We start from the raw sequence: 14443 nt of genomic DNA on the forward strand, positions 1-14443 counted from the left end.
CAGTACCATCATGTCCAGTTTATTGAGATAGGATCTCAATGACATTTTGCCTAGGCTGGCTTTGAGCCTTGATCCTCCCAATCTTCACCTACTCCAGATACTGAGGGTAGCTGAGAGAGCAGGCATGAGCCACAGTGCCAGCTAACCTTTGCTTTTTGTTGTTGTTGTTGTTTATAACAGACAGCTGAGCCAGGCACCCGCATCTCAAGCCTCTGTAATCCCAGATCTCAGGATCACATTTGAAGCCAGCCTGGGCAGGAAAATCCATAAGACATTTAATATCCAATTAACCACCACAACGTCAGCAGTGAGCTGTGCCTCAAGTAGGAGAGTGCACCCAGCCCTGAGTTAAAGCTCTAAGATGGGAAATAAATAAGTAGCCACATTCAAGTGGCCCAGGCAGGAAATGAGACCCTATCTCAGAGACAAATGTATAAGCTGGATGCCAGTGCCTTATGCTTGTAATCCTAGTTACTCAGGAGGCTGAGATCAAAGTAGCACAATTCAAAGCCAACTCAGGCAGAAAAGTCTTGAAGACTTCCTCTCCAAAATTACCAGCAAAAATCTGGACGGGAGGCATAACTCAATTGGTAAAGTACCTGCTGAGCAAGCAAGCTCAGTGAGCAAGAGGCTCTGAGTTCAAACCCTGGTTCCAGCTAAAAACAAAATAATAAAATAAAAAGTGGGGCTGGGAAGGTGGCTCAGTGGTAGAGCGCTTGCCTTGCATACATGAGGCCCTGGGTTCGATTCCCCAGCACCACATAAGCAAAAAGAAAAAAGCCGGAAGTGGCGCTGTGGCTCAAGTGGTAGAGCGGTATCCTTGAGCTGAAGAGCTAAGGGACAGTGCCCAGGCCCAGAGTTCAGGCCCCATGACTGGACCCAAAATAAATAAAAATAAACAAATAAAAAGTGGCTGGAACCATGGCTCAGCACTAAAGCACCCACCTGGAAAGCATGAAACATTCAGTTCAAACCCCAGTACCAACAACATCAAAAAAGAAACTGTCAAAACCATCCTTAGTCCATGGGTCATACCCAAACAGGCCTCAAGTTTTGGATGTGGTTGTGTAATTCCAGCACTTGGGAGGTTGAGGTATGAGGACCGAAAATATAAGACCAGCCTGGGCTTCATAATCACACCGTCTCAACAAGCAAACAAAAAAAGATGCCGGGTACTGGAAGCACACGCCTGTAATCGGAGCGACTCAGGAGGCTGAAATGTGAGGATCTCAGGTAAATGCTAGCCTGGGCAGGATGGCCTGTGAGACTCTTATCTCCAATTAACCACCAGAAAAAAAAAAACAGAAGTGACCTGTGGCTCAAAGTGGTAGAGCACTAGCCTTGAGCTCAAAAGCTCAGGACAGTGCCCAGGCCCTGAGTTCAAGCCCTACAACTGACCAAAAAAAAAATGGGGGTGGGGGGCATAGTTCAAGAGGTAGAGTGAAAGGGAGATCCTAGGATCAATCTCCAGTACTGCCATAAGTAGAGACCCAACAGACAACATACCAGTACAAGGCTTCTTGGCCTAAAAACAACTTTAAATTACAGAAACAAGATAGGCCTCAGGCCATTGTCTGCCATCCCTATACAGGGGCCCAAAGGAAGCTCAGGCACACTTGAAAGACGTCATGAGCCAGGTGCCAGTGGCTCATACCTAGCTAATCAGGAAGCTGAAATCTGAGGATCAAGGTCCAAAGCCAGGCAGGGCAGGAAAGTACATGAGACTTTTTTTTTTTTTCCTCAGTCATAGGGCTTGAACTCTGGACCTGGGTGCTGTCCCTCAGCTCTTCAACTCAAGGCTAGTGCTCCACTTGAGCCACAGCACCACTTCCAGTTTTCTGAGTGGTTTGTTGGAGATAAGAGTCTCATGGACTTTCTTGCTCGGGCTGGCTTTGAACGGCAATCCTCAGATCTCAGCCTACTGAGTAGCTAGGACTACAGGCTTGAGCCACCAGCACCTGGGCTCCATGAGATTCTTATCTCCAATTAACCACCAGAAAACCAGAAGTAGCACTGTGGCTCAAGCAGTAGAGCACCCGTCTTGAGCTGAAAACCTCAGGGAGAGCGCCCAGGCCCAGAGTTCAAGCCCCACAACCGACCAAAAAAAAAAAAAAAAGAAGTCATGAAAACCATCAGATCCTCAACTCTGGCCTAGATCTTTGTCCCCTACCTGGGGATGAGAAAGTAAAGCAAATTACTACCTCCTAAAGCAAGAAACACTACCCTTTATGCTCTAGGCACATGATTAGGCCGAACAGAGCTCTTGAATCTGGTCCACCAGCTTCTAGCACAACAGCATCTCGAAGGTGAATTTGAGGCTAAGTACTGTGCAGGTCCACCTACAACCCCAATTCTGAATCCAGTCACTCCACACAGCACAGAGTGTGTCAGCATTCATCTCATTCAAACTTTGAGAAGCACAGACATGACTGATCATTTCAGGAAAACATACTTATTTTATTTTCATTTTCACCTCAGCAAATGCTCTCATTTGGCACCAAATTGGCCTCAAGCACCAAATTGGCCAACAAACCTGGGCTGTTCACAAGCTCCCATGCGTAGGTCTCTGCGCTCATGTGCATCAGTGCACCCCTTTCTGTCTTTAATCTCTTAGGGAAGCCTAAATTTGCCTATAAGGTGGTGGCAGAAGTTTGGGAAGCTGTAGTTTACTGAGATAGGAAGCCAAGCAATGCCTGATACCAGAGTTCTTTTCTCGGGTGGCAGATACCCAGATAGGATCCTTATTATAATCGATTCGGCTTCCTTCCATCTCTTTCTGGGCTGGTGGCACAGTGGAGAAGATGCAAACTGCTTCTTATTTTCAGACCTCAACCATCTAAGAACCAAAGTCTGGCCTGCATAGATGGAGCTGTGAGCTTTTAGGTCAGTGGTGCTGGCAAGACAAAATCCCTGAGTCCAGATTTATTGCCTTTGTAAAGGAATACTTCTCTAAGACCTATAGAAAATGCTCAGAGCTCGTTGGGACAGTCTGCCAGTGTGAGAGTTCCAAAGTCAAGAGTTCAGGGCTATTTCTGCTAGGAACCCTCTCAGGATCTCATCGGTTCAGGATTAGCTATTCAAAGCATGAACAACAGGAAACATATCGCATGGATCAAGGCTGCTCGCGTTCCTCAGAAGTGACTGGCAGGGAGAGAAAAGTGCTCGCTCAGCGGGGCAGTCAGGCACTGCCCTCTCCTCCGATGTGGCCCAAGCAAGGCCGCGGGTGAAGAAGGTCCAGCTCTTCCCGGGCCCCAGAGAGAAGCTAGTTGACGCGGCAAGCGCGGATCATGAGCAGCTGCAGGAGAATAAAGACCGGAGAGGTGATCAGGCCGAACCAGAGCTCTCGAGTCTGCTCCACCAGCTTCTGGCACAGCAGCATCTCGAAGACGAACTTGAGGCTCAGCACTGTGAGGACCCAGAAGAGGCGCAGCACAGCCAACCGCTTCTCGCCGTCCTGGAAGAGGCGCACGGACACGATGGTGGTGAAGTAGGTGCTGAGGCCGTCCGCGGCGAAGAAGGGCACGAACACGTTCCACCAGGAGAGGCCCGGGGCCAGGCCGTCCACCCGCAGCGCCAGCAGCACGGAGAACACCAGCAGGGCCAGCAGGTGCACGAAGATCTCGAAGGTGGCGAAGCCCAGCCACTGCACCAGCTCCCGCAGCGAGAAGAGCATCGCGCCGGCGGCGGACGCCCCGCTGCGGCCGCGGTGAGCGCGGGGCGGCGGGCGGCCCGGCTCGCCCCCGGCCCCGGCCCCAGCACGCCGTCCACCCCGCGGCCCGGGCCAGGAGCCAGGTACAGGAAGCCTGCCGGCGCCCGCCGCGCCGGAACGCCATTCCCGGCCGGCGCGCGCAGATGGCGTCACTTCCGGCCGGAAGCCGGCAGTCGGCGGCACCGGCGCCGGCGCGCGGTCCCTAGGCGCCCCGCGATGCCGGGCCCGCAGCTCCTGGCGCTCTTCGGCAGCCAGACCGGCACGGCCCAGGATGTGGCGGAGAGGCTGGGCCGCGAGGCCCGGCGCCGCAGGCTGGACTGCCGCGTGCAGGCGCTGGACTCGTACGCGGTGGTAAGGCCCGGGCCCGGGCTCGGAGGGCCCCCCGCGCCGAGGCGCCCGGCGGGGCGGGCCGCGGCCCCCGAGGCCTTCCTCACACCCGTGTCTTTTTGTTGAGGCGAATCTCATTAGGGAGCCCCTGGTGGTATTTGTTTGCGCGACTACGGGCCAGGGAGACCCTCCTGACAACATGAAGGTAAGGCTCTTGCTGTGGCTCCCGCACCTTCGCCCTACTTTGGTCGGGGAGCCCAAGACCCACAGTAAATACCTGCCTTTGGGGCTGGGAAGGTGGCTCAGTGGTAGAGCGCTTGCCTCGCATGCCTGAGGCCCTGGGTTCGATTCCTCAGCACCACATAAGCAGGAAAAAAAAGCCGGAAGTGGTGCTGTGGCTCAAGTGGTAGAGCGCTAGCCTTGAGCTGAAGAGCTGAGGGACAGCACCCAGGCCCAGAGTTCAGGCCCCACGACCGGACCCCCCCCCAAAAAAAAAAAAAAGTTAAATACCTGCCTTTGACTTGACTATGTTATGCATGTTAGAAGTGGCTTTGAAAGGATCTCTTTGAGCTAAGTTCTCTTAAGAAACTTCGCAGCCACCGAATAGCCTTGTTCTACATGTTGGCTGTTTGTGTCTTTATAGACTTATACTGTAGGAGTCTGATCTGAGTCTTGTGTGACTCTCTTGGTTCTATAACCTTCAGGGAACATTATTCAATTCTTTCAAACACATACTATGTTCCTGAGACAGTTTTAATGACCAGCCATCAACTCAGTAGCCACATTTGTGCTCATACACAGTTCACACTAACAGAAGCTCAGGTAGAGTTGCAAGGAGCTTTGATGGATTGAAACCTGAAGAGGAGTGGAGACTAGACAGGGCAAAGGGAGAAACCTGTGCAGAAAAGAACAGCCTTGGGGTTGGGAATGTGGCTTAGTGGTAGGGTGCTTGGCTAGCATTCATGAAGCCCTGGGTTCTATTCCTCAGTACCACATAAACAGGAAGGGCCAGAAGTGGCTTAGTGGCTCAAGTGGTAGAGCGCTCCAGGACAGTGGTAGAAGCTCAAGGACAGTGCCCAGGCCCTGAGTTCAAGCCCCAGGACTAGGAGGGGAAAACAAACAAACAAAACAGCCTTGCTCATGCAGAGTGGAAAGCAGTTCAAAATACTAGAGGGAAGGGGAAAAGAAGCAGGCATCCAGGCTGATACAAAGAGCTGGGCAGTTACAAAAGACAGATGGGCTTGAGATGAGGGCCTTAGAGGGAGGTACAGTCACACTGTACTCTAGCAAGACCTTTACCTGTTTGGGAGACAGGAAAGCAAGAGTAACTCCAGGAGATGTAAAAACAGGCACCAGGTACTGGTGGTCTGAACTGGGGTGGTAGCAGAATACAGGGCAAAGCAGACATGTAGAAAAGCTTAAAGTGGAGTCCACAGGATGTGTGGGATTTATGGAATCTGGAGCCAGTGGCTCATGCCTGAAACGCAGCTACTCAGCTGAAATCTGAGGTGCTTGGTTCAAAGCCAGCCTGGGCTGACAAGTCCAAGAGGCTCTTACTTTCGATTAACCAGTAAAAGGCTAAATGGAAGTGTGGCTCAAGTGGTAAAGAGTGAGCCTTGAGCAAAAAATCTAAGCAAGAGTAAGAGGCTCTTGAGTTCAAACCCCAATACCAACACAAAAGGGGGGTGGTCTAGAAGATGATCCTTACCTCCTAGAAGACCACTACTTTGGATTTGGACTCTGGAGCCAAAACAGAAAAGGAGAGGACCTGATAGAGCAGTCTTCTAGAGACATCCAGGGGAGGGAGATGCAAGTAGGTCTCAACCTTCAGGAGGTTCTGAGACAGGAGTCAATGAGACAGAGTATAAAGATGTGAGAAGAGGGAGTCCCAGCCTCCCCTGGGACTACTGTCCAACAGGGCCATGGCCAGACAGTACCCCTTCCCTAAGGTTAGGATAGGGAGGCAGTATTTTACAAAAGAACTACTGCCAACAAAGCTGTGCAGAAACTAAACAAGACCTGTGAGGTGTCTGTGATAATGAGGGAGAGAAGTTTTGGTGGCCTGTGACAAGCCAGATCTCGGGATCAGCCAGTGAGTGAAGGAGCTCTGCTGAGAATGTCTGAGCAGTCCCCCAAAAAAAGGTGCTTATAAGTTGGGAAGATTTGGCATACGAAATGCTGGAGGAGAAGGAGCTGGCTGAAGAATGGGGAGAGGAGGTGCTTGTGTGGGGATCTAGATTTTCAAATGGCAGGGTTCTCAGATGGTGCGGGGGGGGGGGGGGGGAGGGAGGGGGCAGCACAGGGGTGGATGAAAGGGAACAGAGGTAAGGAGCCAGTGGTGGCAATGGGAGTGTGTGGGGCCTGAGATAGTAAGGGAGAAAGAATGGATGCTTCCACCAGTAGCTTGCGTCTGTAATCCTAAGTACTTGGGAAGCTGTGATCTGAGGATCACAATTTGAAGCTAGCTGAAGCAGAAAAACCTCAGACTTTTTTCTCCCAGTGACTAGCAAAAATAGTGGGCTGGAGGTGTGACTCCAGTGCTAGGATATCAGCCACAAGTGAAAAACCCAAGCAAGAGTGTGAGGCCCTTTAGCCAGGCGCAGTGGCTCACGCCTGTAATCCTAGCTACTCAGGAGGCTGAGATCTGAGGATCCAGGTTCAGGAAAGTCCATGAGACTCTTATCTCCAATAAACCACTAGAAAACCAGAAGTAGTGCTGTGGCTCAAGTGGCAGAGCACTCACCTTGAGCTGAAGAGCGCAGGGACAGTGCCCAAGCCCAGAATTCAAGTCCCACAATCAACCAAAAAAAAAGAATGTGAGGCCCTGAGCTCCAGCCCCAGAACTAATACTGGGCAGGGGAGAGGGGGAGGCCTGGGGGAGCATTGCTTCTGTCAGACAGTTCTGTCCTGTCTGCTTCCTACCTGGTCCTCTCCGTCTCCCAAGAGCCTCCCTCCATCCCTGCCTCAGACATCATAGGGCTAGCCTGAGCTGGAAGTCCTAACTCAGTTTCCTGTGGCTGCAGAACTTCTGGAGGTTCATATTCCGGAAGAGCCTGCCATCAGCCTCCCTCTGTCAGATGGACTTTGCTGTTCTTGGCCTTGGGGACTCTTCGTACGCCAAGTGAGTAGGGGGCAGATGGGCATGCTGGTCAGTACCTGGCCAGACAGTACAGGTCTCAGGGTCATCAAGAGGACCGAGGGGCTGGGCAGGTGGCTCAGTGGCAGAGCACCTGTCAGCATGCATGAAGCCCTGGGCTCACTTCCTTGGTACCACATACACAGAAAAAGCTGGAAGTGGCACTGTGGCTTGAGCTGAAGAACTGAAGAGCTCAGGGATGGCCCAGGCCCAGAGTTCAAGACCCATGACTGACCAAAAGAGACTGATAGGCAGCCCAACCTCGTGATGCAGAATTTGTAGGCTTCATGAGCCAGGTGTTGGTGGCTCGTTCCTTAACCGTAGCTACTCAGAAGGCTGAGATCTGAGGATTTTGGTTCAAAGCCAGCCTGGCAGGAAGGTCCTTAAAACTCTTATCTCTAGTTAACCACTAAAAACCTGAAAGTGAGGGGCTGAGAAGGTGGCTCAATGGTAGAGTGCTTGCCTTGCATGCCTGAGGCCCTGGGTTCTATTCCTCAGTACCACATAAGCAAAAAGAAAAAAAAAAGCCGGAAGTGGCACTGTAGCTCAAGTGGTAGAGCACTAGCCTTGAGCTGAAGAGCTGAGGGACAGCGCCCAGGCCCAGAGTTCAGGCCCCACTACCGGACCCAAAAAAAAAAAAACCTGAAAGTGGAACTGTGATGCAAGTGGTAGAGCGCCAGCCTTGAATAAAAAAGCCAAGGGAGAGCACAAGGTTCTGAGTTCATGCTCCAGTACTGGATCATTTTTTAAAACTAAAAACAACCCTCCCCCATGGACATACTGGCCCTCACAACAGAAGACAAGATTGGGGAGGGAGCAAGGCAGAGAGCAGAGAGGGAACCCAGTTACGGGTGGCGCTCGGCCTTGCACCTAATTCCAACACGAGACAAACATCAGATCAACCTGAGGCCGTCCTCTCCCAGTACACCTGAGAGATATTCCCAGCTTGGAAAGAGAGCTGGCTCTCCTGCCTACTGTAGAGGCCGTTCCTGACAGGTCAGGCCCCTGAGCAAGTAGTGCACCTTCGCATCAGGTCCTGAGGAGATAATGAGGGCTTTGGGGTCAGGTGCCACCTGTCCAAGGGGCCCCTGACCACTCAGCACTGGGTCCCTTTCCAGTGCCCCTCAAACTGTGTCTGCCATCTTGAGCACTTTAGATAAAGCAAGCAGAGGGTAGAGAAACAGACGGCCACATGACTGTTCTGCAGGGCTGTGTGCACACACTTCCGGGAGGTGGGAGTGGAAGGGGTTCCAGCTGCCGCCAGCCCTGTGGAGTGTGCTCCCCTAAGATAGCCCCTCACCCTCCAACTCAAGGAGCACCCGCAGGGTGGACAGGGACACAGGTCCTCCACACGGCCTCGTTCCTGCCTTGTTCCTAGTGTTGGTGGCTGCTTGAGTCGTCGTCACCTCCAGAGTGCTCCCACTTGGGTGGGGCCAGTGTGGATCCCTGAGGAGCCTCTGCTTGAGCTCTGCTCTGTGCTGGGTGGCTGAGCATCACCACCCTCCCCACCCTCACCCCCCCCCCCCCCCACCTGGGCTCTGCCTCTGTCCCCGCAGGTTCAACTTTGTGGCCAAGAAGCTGCACCGCCGACTGCTGCAGCTAGGGGGCAGCGCCCTCCTGCCTGTGTGCCTGGGTGATGACCAGCATGAGCTGGGGTGAGTACCAGCAGTGCCCCCGCCCCCCATTAGCAGAGGAGCAGTTTTATACTCAGCTAGTGCCCGTGCCTGCCCTCCCCAGACCTGACGCGGCCATTGACCCCTGGCTAGGAGACCTGTGGGAAAAAGTGTTGGGGCTGTATCCAGTGCCCCACGACCTTGCCATGATCCCTGCCGGAGTCCCGTGAGTGTGAAGCTGGGGTTAGTGCCAACAGTAGTGCCTGCTCTGCCCAGCTGGGGAGGGAGGGGTGAGGAGGAGGCCCCCCTGACCTCTGTGCCTCTCCACAGCCTACCTTCCAAGTTCATTTTCCAGTTCCTCCACCAGTCCCCCAGCAGAAGCTCCCAGGAACTGCACAGCACCAGCCCAGACCCCCAGGAGCCCCCGTCAGAGCTGCAGCCCTTCCTGGCGCCCATGGTTGCTAACCAGAGGGTCACGGGCCCCTCACACTTCCAGGATGTTCGGCTGATCGAGTTTGACATCACAGGTTCTGGCATCAGGTGGGCAGCTGAGCAAAGCTTGGGTCCACAGGGGGTGGGTTGGGGTGAGGGCACCAAGGTAGGCAGGACAGATAGGCGGTACATCTGTGGTTGAGCAGAATCTGCCAATGCTAGGGGGCGGTGAGAGGGCTGTGGGCTTGAGGACTACTGGCTCTCCACGGACAGCTCCCTCCTCATTCCCCTCCTCCCAATCCCAGAGTATACACCCCTCCCTGATCCCGCACCAGCCCCACGGCCCTGGTGGCTTTCCCACAGCTTTGCTGCTGGTGACGTTGTGCTGATCCAGCCCTCAAATTCGGCTGATCACGTGCAGCAGTTCTGCCAGGCGCTGGGCCTGGACCCTGATCAGTGCTTTGTGCTGCGGCCACGGGAGCCAGGTGAGTTGGGACCGGGCCTTGTGGCTGGTGCTGAGTCTACCCCCATATCCCACCTGACTGCTCCACACACTAAGCACCCCACCGGCCCCTGCAGGCACCCCCTGCCCACCGGGACTGCCGCAGCCCTGCTCGGTGCAGCACCTTGTCTCCCACTACCTGGACATTGCCAGCGTGCCTCGCCGGTCCTTCTTCGAGCTCCTGGCCTGCTTCTCCCCACACGGGCTAGAGCGGGAGAAACTTCTGGAGTTCAGTTCTGCCCAAGGCCAGGAGGAGCTCTGCGAGTATTGTAGCAGGCCCCGCAGGACCATCCTGGAGGTGAGCTACAAAGCAAGTTAGGCAAGCGCAGGACCCTGAGCCATGCACGGCATGCCACATAGCCAGGGCGTAGGGCAGGACCCTGAGCCACGGCACGGCATGCCACACAAACTGCTTCTGCCCAGGTGCTCTGTGACTTCCCTCACTCCGCGGGCGCCATCCCCCCAGAGTACCTGTTGGACCTCATCCCACAGATCCGGCCACGGGCCTTCTCCATTGCCTCCTCCCTACTGGTAAGGGCCCTGTGGGCAGAGCTGAGGACGGACCTGGGAAAATTAGGAGGGGCAAGGTGTTAGCAGGCAGGGTCCTCCCTCTGAGCAGGAGCAACCTCGCTTTGGGAGCTGTCTGCCCCTGGTAGGTGGGCAGCAGGCAGCAGTGGCCTCACAAGGCAGGGTGCCCACTGTCCCCCAGGTTCACCCCGTGAGATTGCAGATTCTCGTGGCTGTGGTGCAGTACCAGACTCGCCTCAAAGAGCCCCGCCGGGGCCTCTGCTCCTCCTGGCTGGCATCCCTGGACCCTGAACAAGGTGCCTCCTGCTTCTCGGAGGGTGGTAGTAGAACCAGCTACACAGGAGTCCTTCCCCAGACCCCTATGAGAGCTGGACCTGGGTCTCAACAGCCTCCTTGGGCCTCTTCATGACACCTGACCCCACTGCAGGACCTGTCCGGGTGCCCCTGTGGGTGCGGCCTGGGGGTTTGGCCTTCCCAGAGACACCAGAGACACCGGTGATCATGGTGGGGCCCGGCACTGGTGTGGCCCCATTCCGAGCGGCTATCCAGGAGCGTGTGGCCCAGGGTTGGACCGGTGAGTGCAGGGTTCCTGGGGCAGGGATGCTGCCAGGGCTGCCCTGGGCGAACCCCAGAGGGCAGCTCCCAGACTGGGACCCACACTGCATCTCCAGGAAACTTCTTGTTCTTCGGCTGCCGCCAGCGAAACCAAGACTTTTACTGGGAGGCTGAGTGGCAGGAGTTGGAGAAGAGGGGCTGCCTGACCATGGTCACCGCCTTCTCCAGGGAACAGGTGCGTGTGCTCAGGGCCCCAGGCTCCAGGGAACAGGTGCGTGTGCTCAGGGCCCCAGGCTCCAGGGAACAGGTGCGTGTGCTCAGGGCCCCAGGCTCCAGGGAACAGGTGCGTGTGCTCAGGGCCCCAGGCTCCAGGGAACAGGTGCATGTGCTCAGGGCCCAGGCTCCAGGGGACAGGTGCGTGTGCTCAGGGCCCCAGGCAAGACAGACAAGGGAAAGGCTCTCAGTCCGCCTCTGCCTCCCACAGGACCGAAAGGTGTATGTGCAGCACCGGCTCCGGGAGCTGGGCCCACTCATCTGGGAGCTGCTGGACCGTCGTGGTGCCTACTTCTACCTCGCAGGGTGAGCCCGGGGCCAGCGTGGCGGGGGCCAGCGTGGCGGGGGCCAGCGTTGCTGAGCTCTGTGCAACCTGCTCCTCTAGCAATGCTAAGCGCATCCCAGTGGACGTCGCAGAAGCCCTGACATCCATCTTCCAGGAGCACGGTGGGCTCTCTGAACCGGATGCTGCCGCCTACCTAGCCAGGCTCCAGCGGACGCTGCACTTCCAGACGGAGACCTGGGCCTGAGGACGCCTGCCAATCCTCAGGCTTCCCCTGGGGAAGCCTCCGGCAGGCAGCCATCTTAACCTGGCCTTATCTGGTTCCAGATCCCTCATCAGACCCAGGGTGTGGCTCTAGGCCCCACGAGGGGGCCCAGGGCCCCTCAGCCCTGACCCACTACAGCCTGCACCCCTGGATGCCCTTTAGTTCCTCTTGCTCCCCATCCCCCGCGAGAGTCCCACCCTTCCATCCTGGTCTCGGGGGTCTGCACAGCCAACCCCTCCTCGCTGGTACAGGAGGAGCCTGTCCTGGTAGGCAGCAGAGCCGCTGAACCTCCGAGGGACGTGGGTGCCGGGCGGCTGCAGCCTCTACTTCAGCATGCAGCGACCAGCCTGTTCCCTCACCTCAGCACCTCAGGGCTCAGGCCCCGGTGGGCAGCCGCCTGTGCCTCAGCTTCCTGAGCACCCAGAAGAGACGGACCTCACCTTCCCCTGGTCCCAAAACAGTGTCAGTAAATGTGGTTTCTGGCCCTGCTCCACCCTGCTTTTAAACCTCACGAGCTCTTCTGGTGCTGGGCGGGAGGAGGGGGTGGGTGATGACCTCACACCATATGCACGTGTGGGGCGGGAGGGTGGGGTGGTGACCCTCACACCATGTACACGTGTGTGGAACTTCTACTGTGGCACTGCCAGCCGCCTCTGCCCACTCAGCTGCTGTCTGACCCTAACACCATGGCCCAAGGACCCGCTCAGTCCTGCAAACAGCTCAGCCAAATCCCCAGCAGAGGGGCACCATCTGGAAGGTTCTGGCCAGGTGCTGGGGTGGGCGGGCCATCACCGGGCAGTGGAGGGGCGTGGTATGCATGGCCCCGCCCCTGGGCAGGGCTGCCTTGTCTGCCACAGAAACCTTGTTGGAGGAGTCTGGCAGGTTGGTTGTTGATCAGCGGAGTTGAGGAGTGGCCGTCGCGTCAGTTGTCCACACCAGGATTGGACCTGACCCCAAGCCTGGCTGGGGACACCGTGGCACAAACCAGGGGATAGAGGAGCTGGCCAGCCACCCGCGGGGGCCCAAATGAAGTTTACTCCCCGTGGGGCCCGGGAGCCCGGAGGTGCAGTTGGAGGTCAGTGCTCCAGTGAGCAGTGGGTGGAGCCCACACACTGCCCGGCCCCTGAGGGCCACGCCGACCTTCACAGCCCCGGTCATTCCCCCCGCCAGCCTGAGGCCTCTGTCCATGGCACTGACTTGGGTACTGGGGGTCTCGCCCCGAGCCCCAGCTCTGCAGCTGGCAGTCGGCCTTGCGCCTCTCCAAGCCCCAAGTGCCTAGACCCACAGTGCCACCTTGCAGCCAATTCGGGAGATGACCTTGGGGCCCCACAGGGCTCCAGAACTCCAGACAGTGAGCCGCTGCTGGGGGACAGAGACGAGGCTGGTGCTGGGTCCCTGATGGCATCACAGGAGCAGGAAGAAGAAGAGGACCCCGGGGAAGGGGACTGCCCCATCTGCACAGAGCCCTACAGGCCTGCCGAGCGCCGGCAGATGCAACTGAACTGCGGCCATAGCTTATGCATGGGCTGCTTGTACCAGCTGCTGGGCATGGCTCCTGGTGCTGACCTGGGCCATGTGCGCTGCCCAATGTGCCGACAGAAGACACCCATGCTGGAGTGGGAGATCTGCCGCCTGCAGGAGGAGCTGCTGGAGGCTGATGGGCCTCAGCGGCCACCCCCCACTCTGGCCCCACCCCCTCTCCGGGGCCCTGGGCCCTGGGGTGCCCTAGAGCACCGCTACCACCTGCGTTTCCTGGCTGGGCCTGTGGGTGGCCGGGGCTGCCTGCCCTTCCTGCCCTGTCCACCCCGCCTGGGCACCTGGTTGTGGGCACTGCGAGAGCGTGGGCTCTGTGCCCGCCGCCTGGTGCTGCTGAGCCTGCTGGTACTTGAGCTACTGGGACTGCTGCTCATCTTTATGCCACTCATGCTGCTGGGGGTGCTTTTCATGCTCTTAGACCGCTCAGCCCGCTGAGCAAAGCCCGGGATGGCCCTGGACGCCAGGGGCCTGCTGACCAGGCTGAAAAGCCTACGTTCAAACCCAAGACTCTGGCCTTCAATCAAGACCTGCCATTTCTGAACCTAAAAACCAGGGCTCAGGGCCACCCAAGAGCCTGACCCAGCCATAGAGCCTATGCTACCCTGCAGCCCAGGCACTAGCCCAGCCCAAGGACACTACACCAAGGACAAGTGCTGAGAAAGGCTGGCCTCTAGCTTGCCATGCTGAGCACTGCACTGGCCCCAGGCAGACACTGGGCCACACCTCCCCCTTCCAAGGCAGACGGGCCTACCAGGTATACACTCCAGCTGTGGGCCGTTCCCTCCATAGAACAGGCTGCAAATCTCCCCCACCCCACCCCCTTGCCGTATTCCAGGACAAACCAAAATTGGTGTGTCCCTAAAGGCTTAGGCAGCTGGCAGGAGGTCCCTTCACTGCACGTGTTCAGCCTGCAAGAGTTCCTCCAGGCTTCACCACCACCTGGACCAGGACCAAAGGGGTCAGCCCAGAGCAGCTGGGCTGGCACAAGGCCTGTGCTGCAAGGGCCCACCCACGCCTTGGAGCCCCAGCTCCACCCCAACTGCCTGGACACCTTATACCACTGAGCCTAGGGCCTCATCTGAAGAACGGAGGTATCTGGAGCCCACCTACAGCTTTTTTCTTTTTTGTCAGTCAGGGGACTTGAACCCCGGGCCTGAGCTCTTTTGCTCAAGGTGCACACTCTACAACTTTTTTTTTTTTTTTTTTTTGATCCAGTCGTGGGGCCTGAACTCTGGGCCTGGGCACTGTCCCTCAGCTCTTCAGCTCAAGACTAGCGCTCTACCA

The 14443-nt window shown here is 56.8% G+C and overlaps 3 protein-coding genes across 6 annotated transcripts; 2 read left to right on the forward strand and 1 right to left on the reverse strand.

Annotated features, from left to right (window-relative positions):
• Nucleotides 1–2443: 2443 nt before the first annotated feature.
• Nucleotides 2444–3826, reverse strand: Tmem203 (transmembrane protein 203). Its single transcript, XM_070015148.1, has one exon. It carries the CDS (start codon nucleotides 3671–3673, stop codon nucleotides 3263–3265), a length of 411 nt encoding a protein of 136 aa, XP_069871249.1. The 5' UTR covers nucleotides 3674–3826; the 3' UTR covers nucleotides 2444–3262.
• A 53-nt stretch (nucleotides 3827–3879) lies between these two features.
• Nucleotides 3880–12355, forward strand: Ndor1 (NADPH dependent diflavin oxidoreductase 1). Of its 3 annotated transcripts, XR_011370402.1 has the most exons (15): nucleotides 3880–4060; nucleotides 4164–4241; nucleotides 7060–7157; nucleotides 8729–8827; nucleotides 8910–9011; nucleotides 9116–9325; nucleotides 9581–9702; nucleotides 9797–10017; nucleotides 10143–10250; nucleotides 10429–10543; nucleotides 10675–10821; nucleotides 10919–11037; nucleotides 11287–11381; nucleotides 11461–12085; nucleotides 12271–12355. XR_011370402.1 is itself a non-coding variant. In XM_070015149.1 (14 exons), exons 1-14 carry the CDS (start codon nucleotides 3926–3928, stop codon nucleotides 11603–11605), a joined length of 1794 nt encoding a protein of 597 aa, XP_069871250.1. In that variant the 5' UTR covers nucleotides 3880–3925; the 3' UTR covers nucleotides 11606–12147. The 3 variants fall into 3 exon arrangements, 2 of the variants coding, with proteins under 2 accessions (XP_069871250.1, XP_069871251.1); XM_070015149.1 differs by lacking the exon at nucleotides 12271–12355 and having other exon boundaries at nucleotides 11461–12147; XM_070015150.1 differs by lacking the exon at nucleotides 12271–12355 and having other exon boundaries at nucleotides 8939–9028; nucleotides 11461–12147.
• A 254-nt stretch (nucleotides 12356–12609) lies between these two features.
• LOC138822347 (ring finger protein-like) lies at nucleotides 12610–14375 on the forward strand. 2 transcript variants are annotated; one of them, XM_070015152.1, is made up of 2 exons: nucleotides 12610–12698; nucleotides 12956–14375. In XM_070015152.1, the coding sequence occupies exon 2, from the start codon at nucleotides 13022–13024 to the stop codon at nucleotides 13592–13594; it is 573 nt and encodes a 190-aa protein (XP_069871253.1). In that variant the 5' UTR covers nucleotides 12610–12698; nucleotides 12956–13021; the 3' UTR covers nucleotides 13595–14375. The 2 variants fall into 2 exon arrangements, with proteins under 2 accessions (XP_069871253.1, XP_069871252.1); XM_070015151.1 differs by having other exon boundaries at nucleotides 12638–14375.
• The last annotated feature ends 68 nt before the right edge of the window (nucleotides 14376–14443 follow it).

This window comes from Dipodomys merriami, unplaced genomic scaffold (assembly GCF_024711535.1).
Source record: "Dipodomys merriami isolate MVZ:Mamm:240054 unplaced genomic scaffold, mDipMer1.0.p SCAF_11, whole genome shotgun sequence".
NCBI lineage: Eukaryota > Metazoa > Chordata > Mammalia > Rodentia > Heteromyidae > Dipodomys > Dipodomys merriami.

Coding starts and splice junctions, on each gene's coding strand:
- Tmem203 (XM_070015148.1), bottom strand. CDS start 3,673: ATGCTCTTCTCGCTGCGGGAGCTGGTGCAGTGGCTGGGCTTCGCCACC.
- LOC138822347 (XM_070015151.1), top strand. CDS start 12,650: ATGAAGTTTACTCCCCGTGGGGCCCGGGAGCCCGGAGGTGCAGTTGGA.
- Ndor1 (XM_070015149.1), top strand. CDS start 3,926: ATGCCGGGCCCGCAGCTCCTGGCGCTCTTCGGCAGCCAGACCGGCACG. Junction 10,544..10,674: donor ATCCCTGGACCCTGAACAAG/GTGCCTCCTGCT, acceptor ACCCCACTGCAG/GACCTGTCCGGGTGCCCCTG. Junction 11,382..11,460: donor GCCTACTTCTACCTCGCAGG/GTGAGCCCGGGG, acceptor CTGCTCCTCTAG/CAATGCTAAGCGCATCCCAG.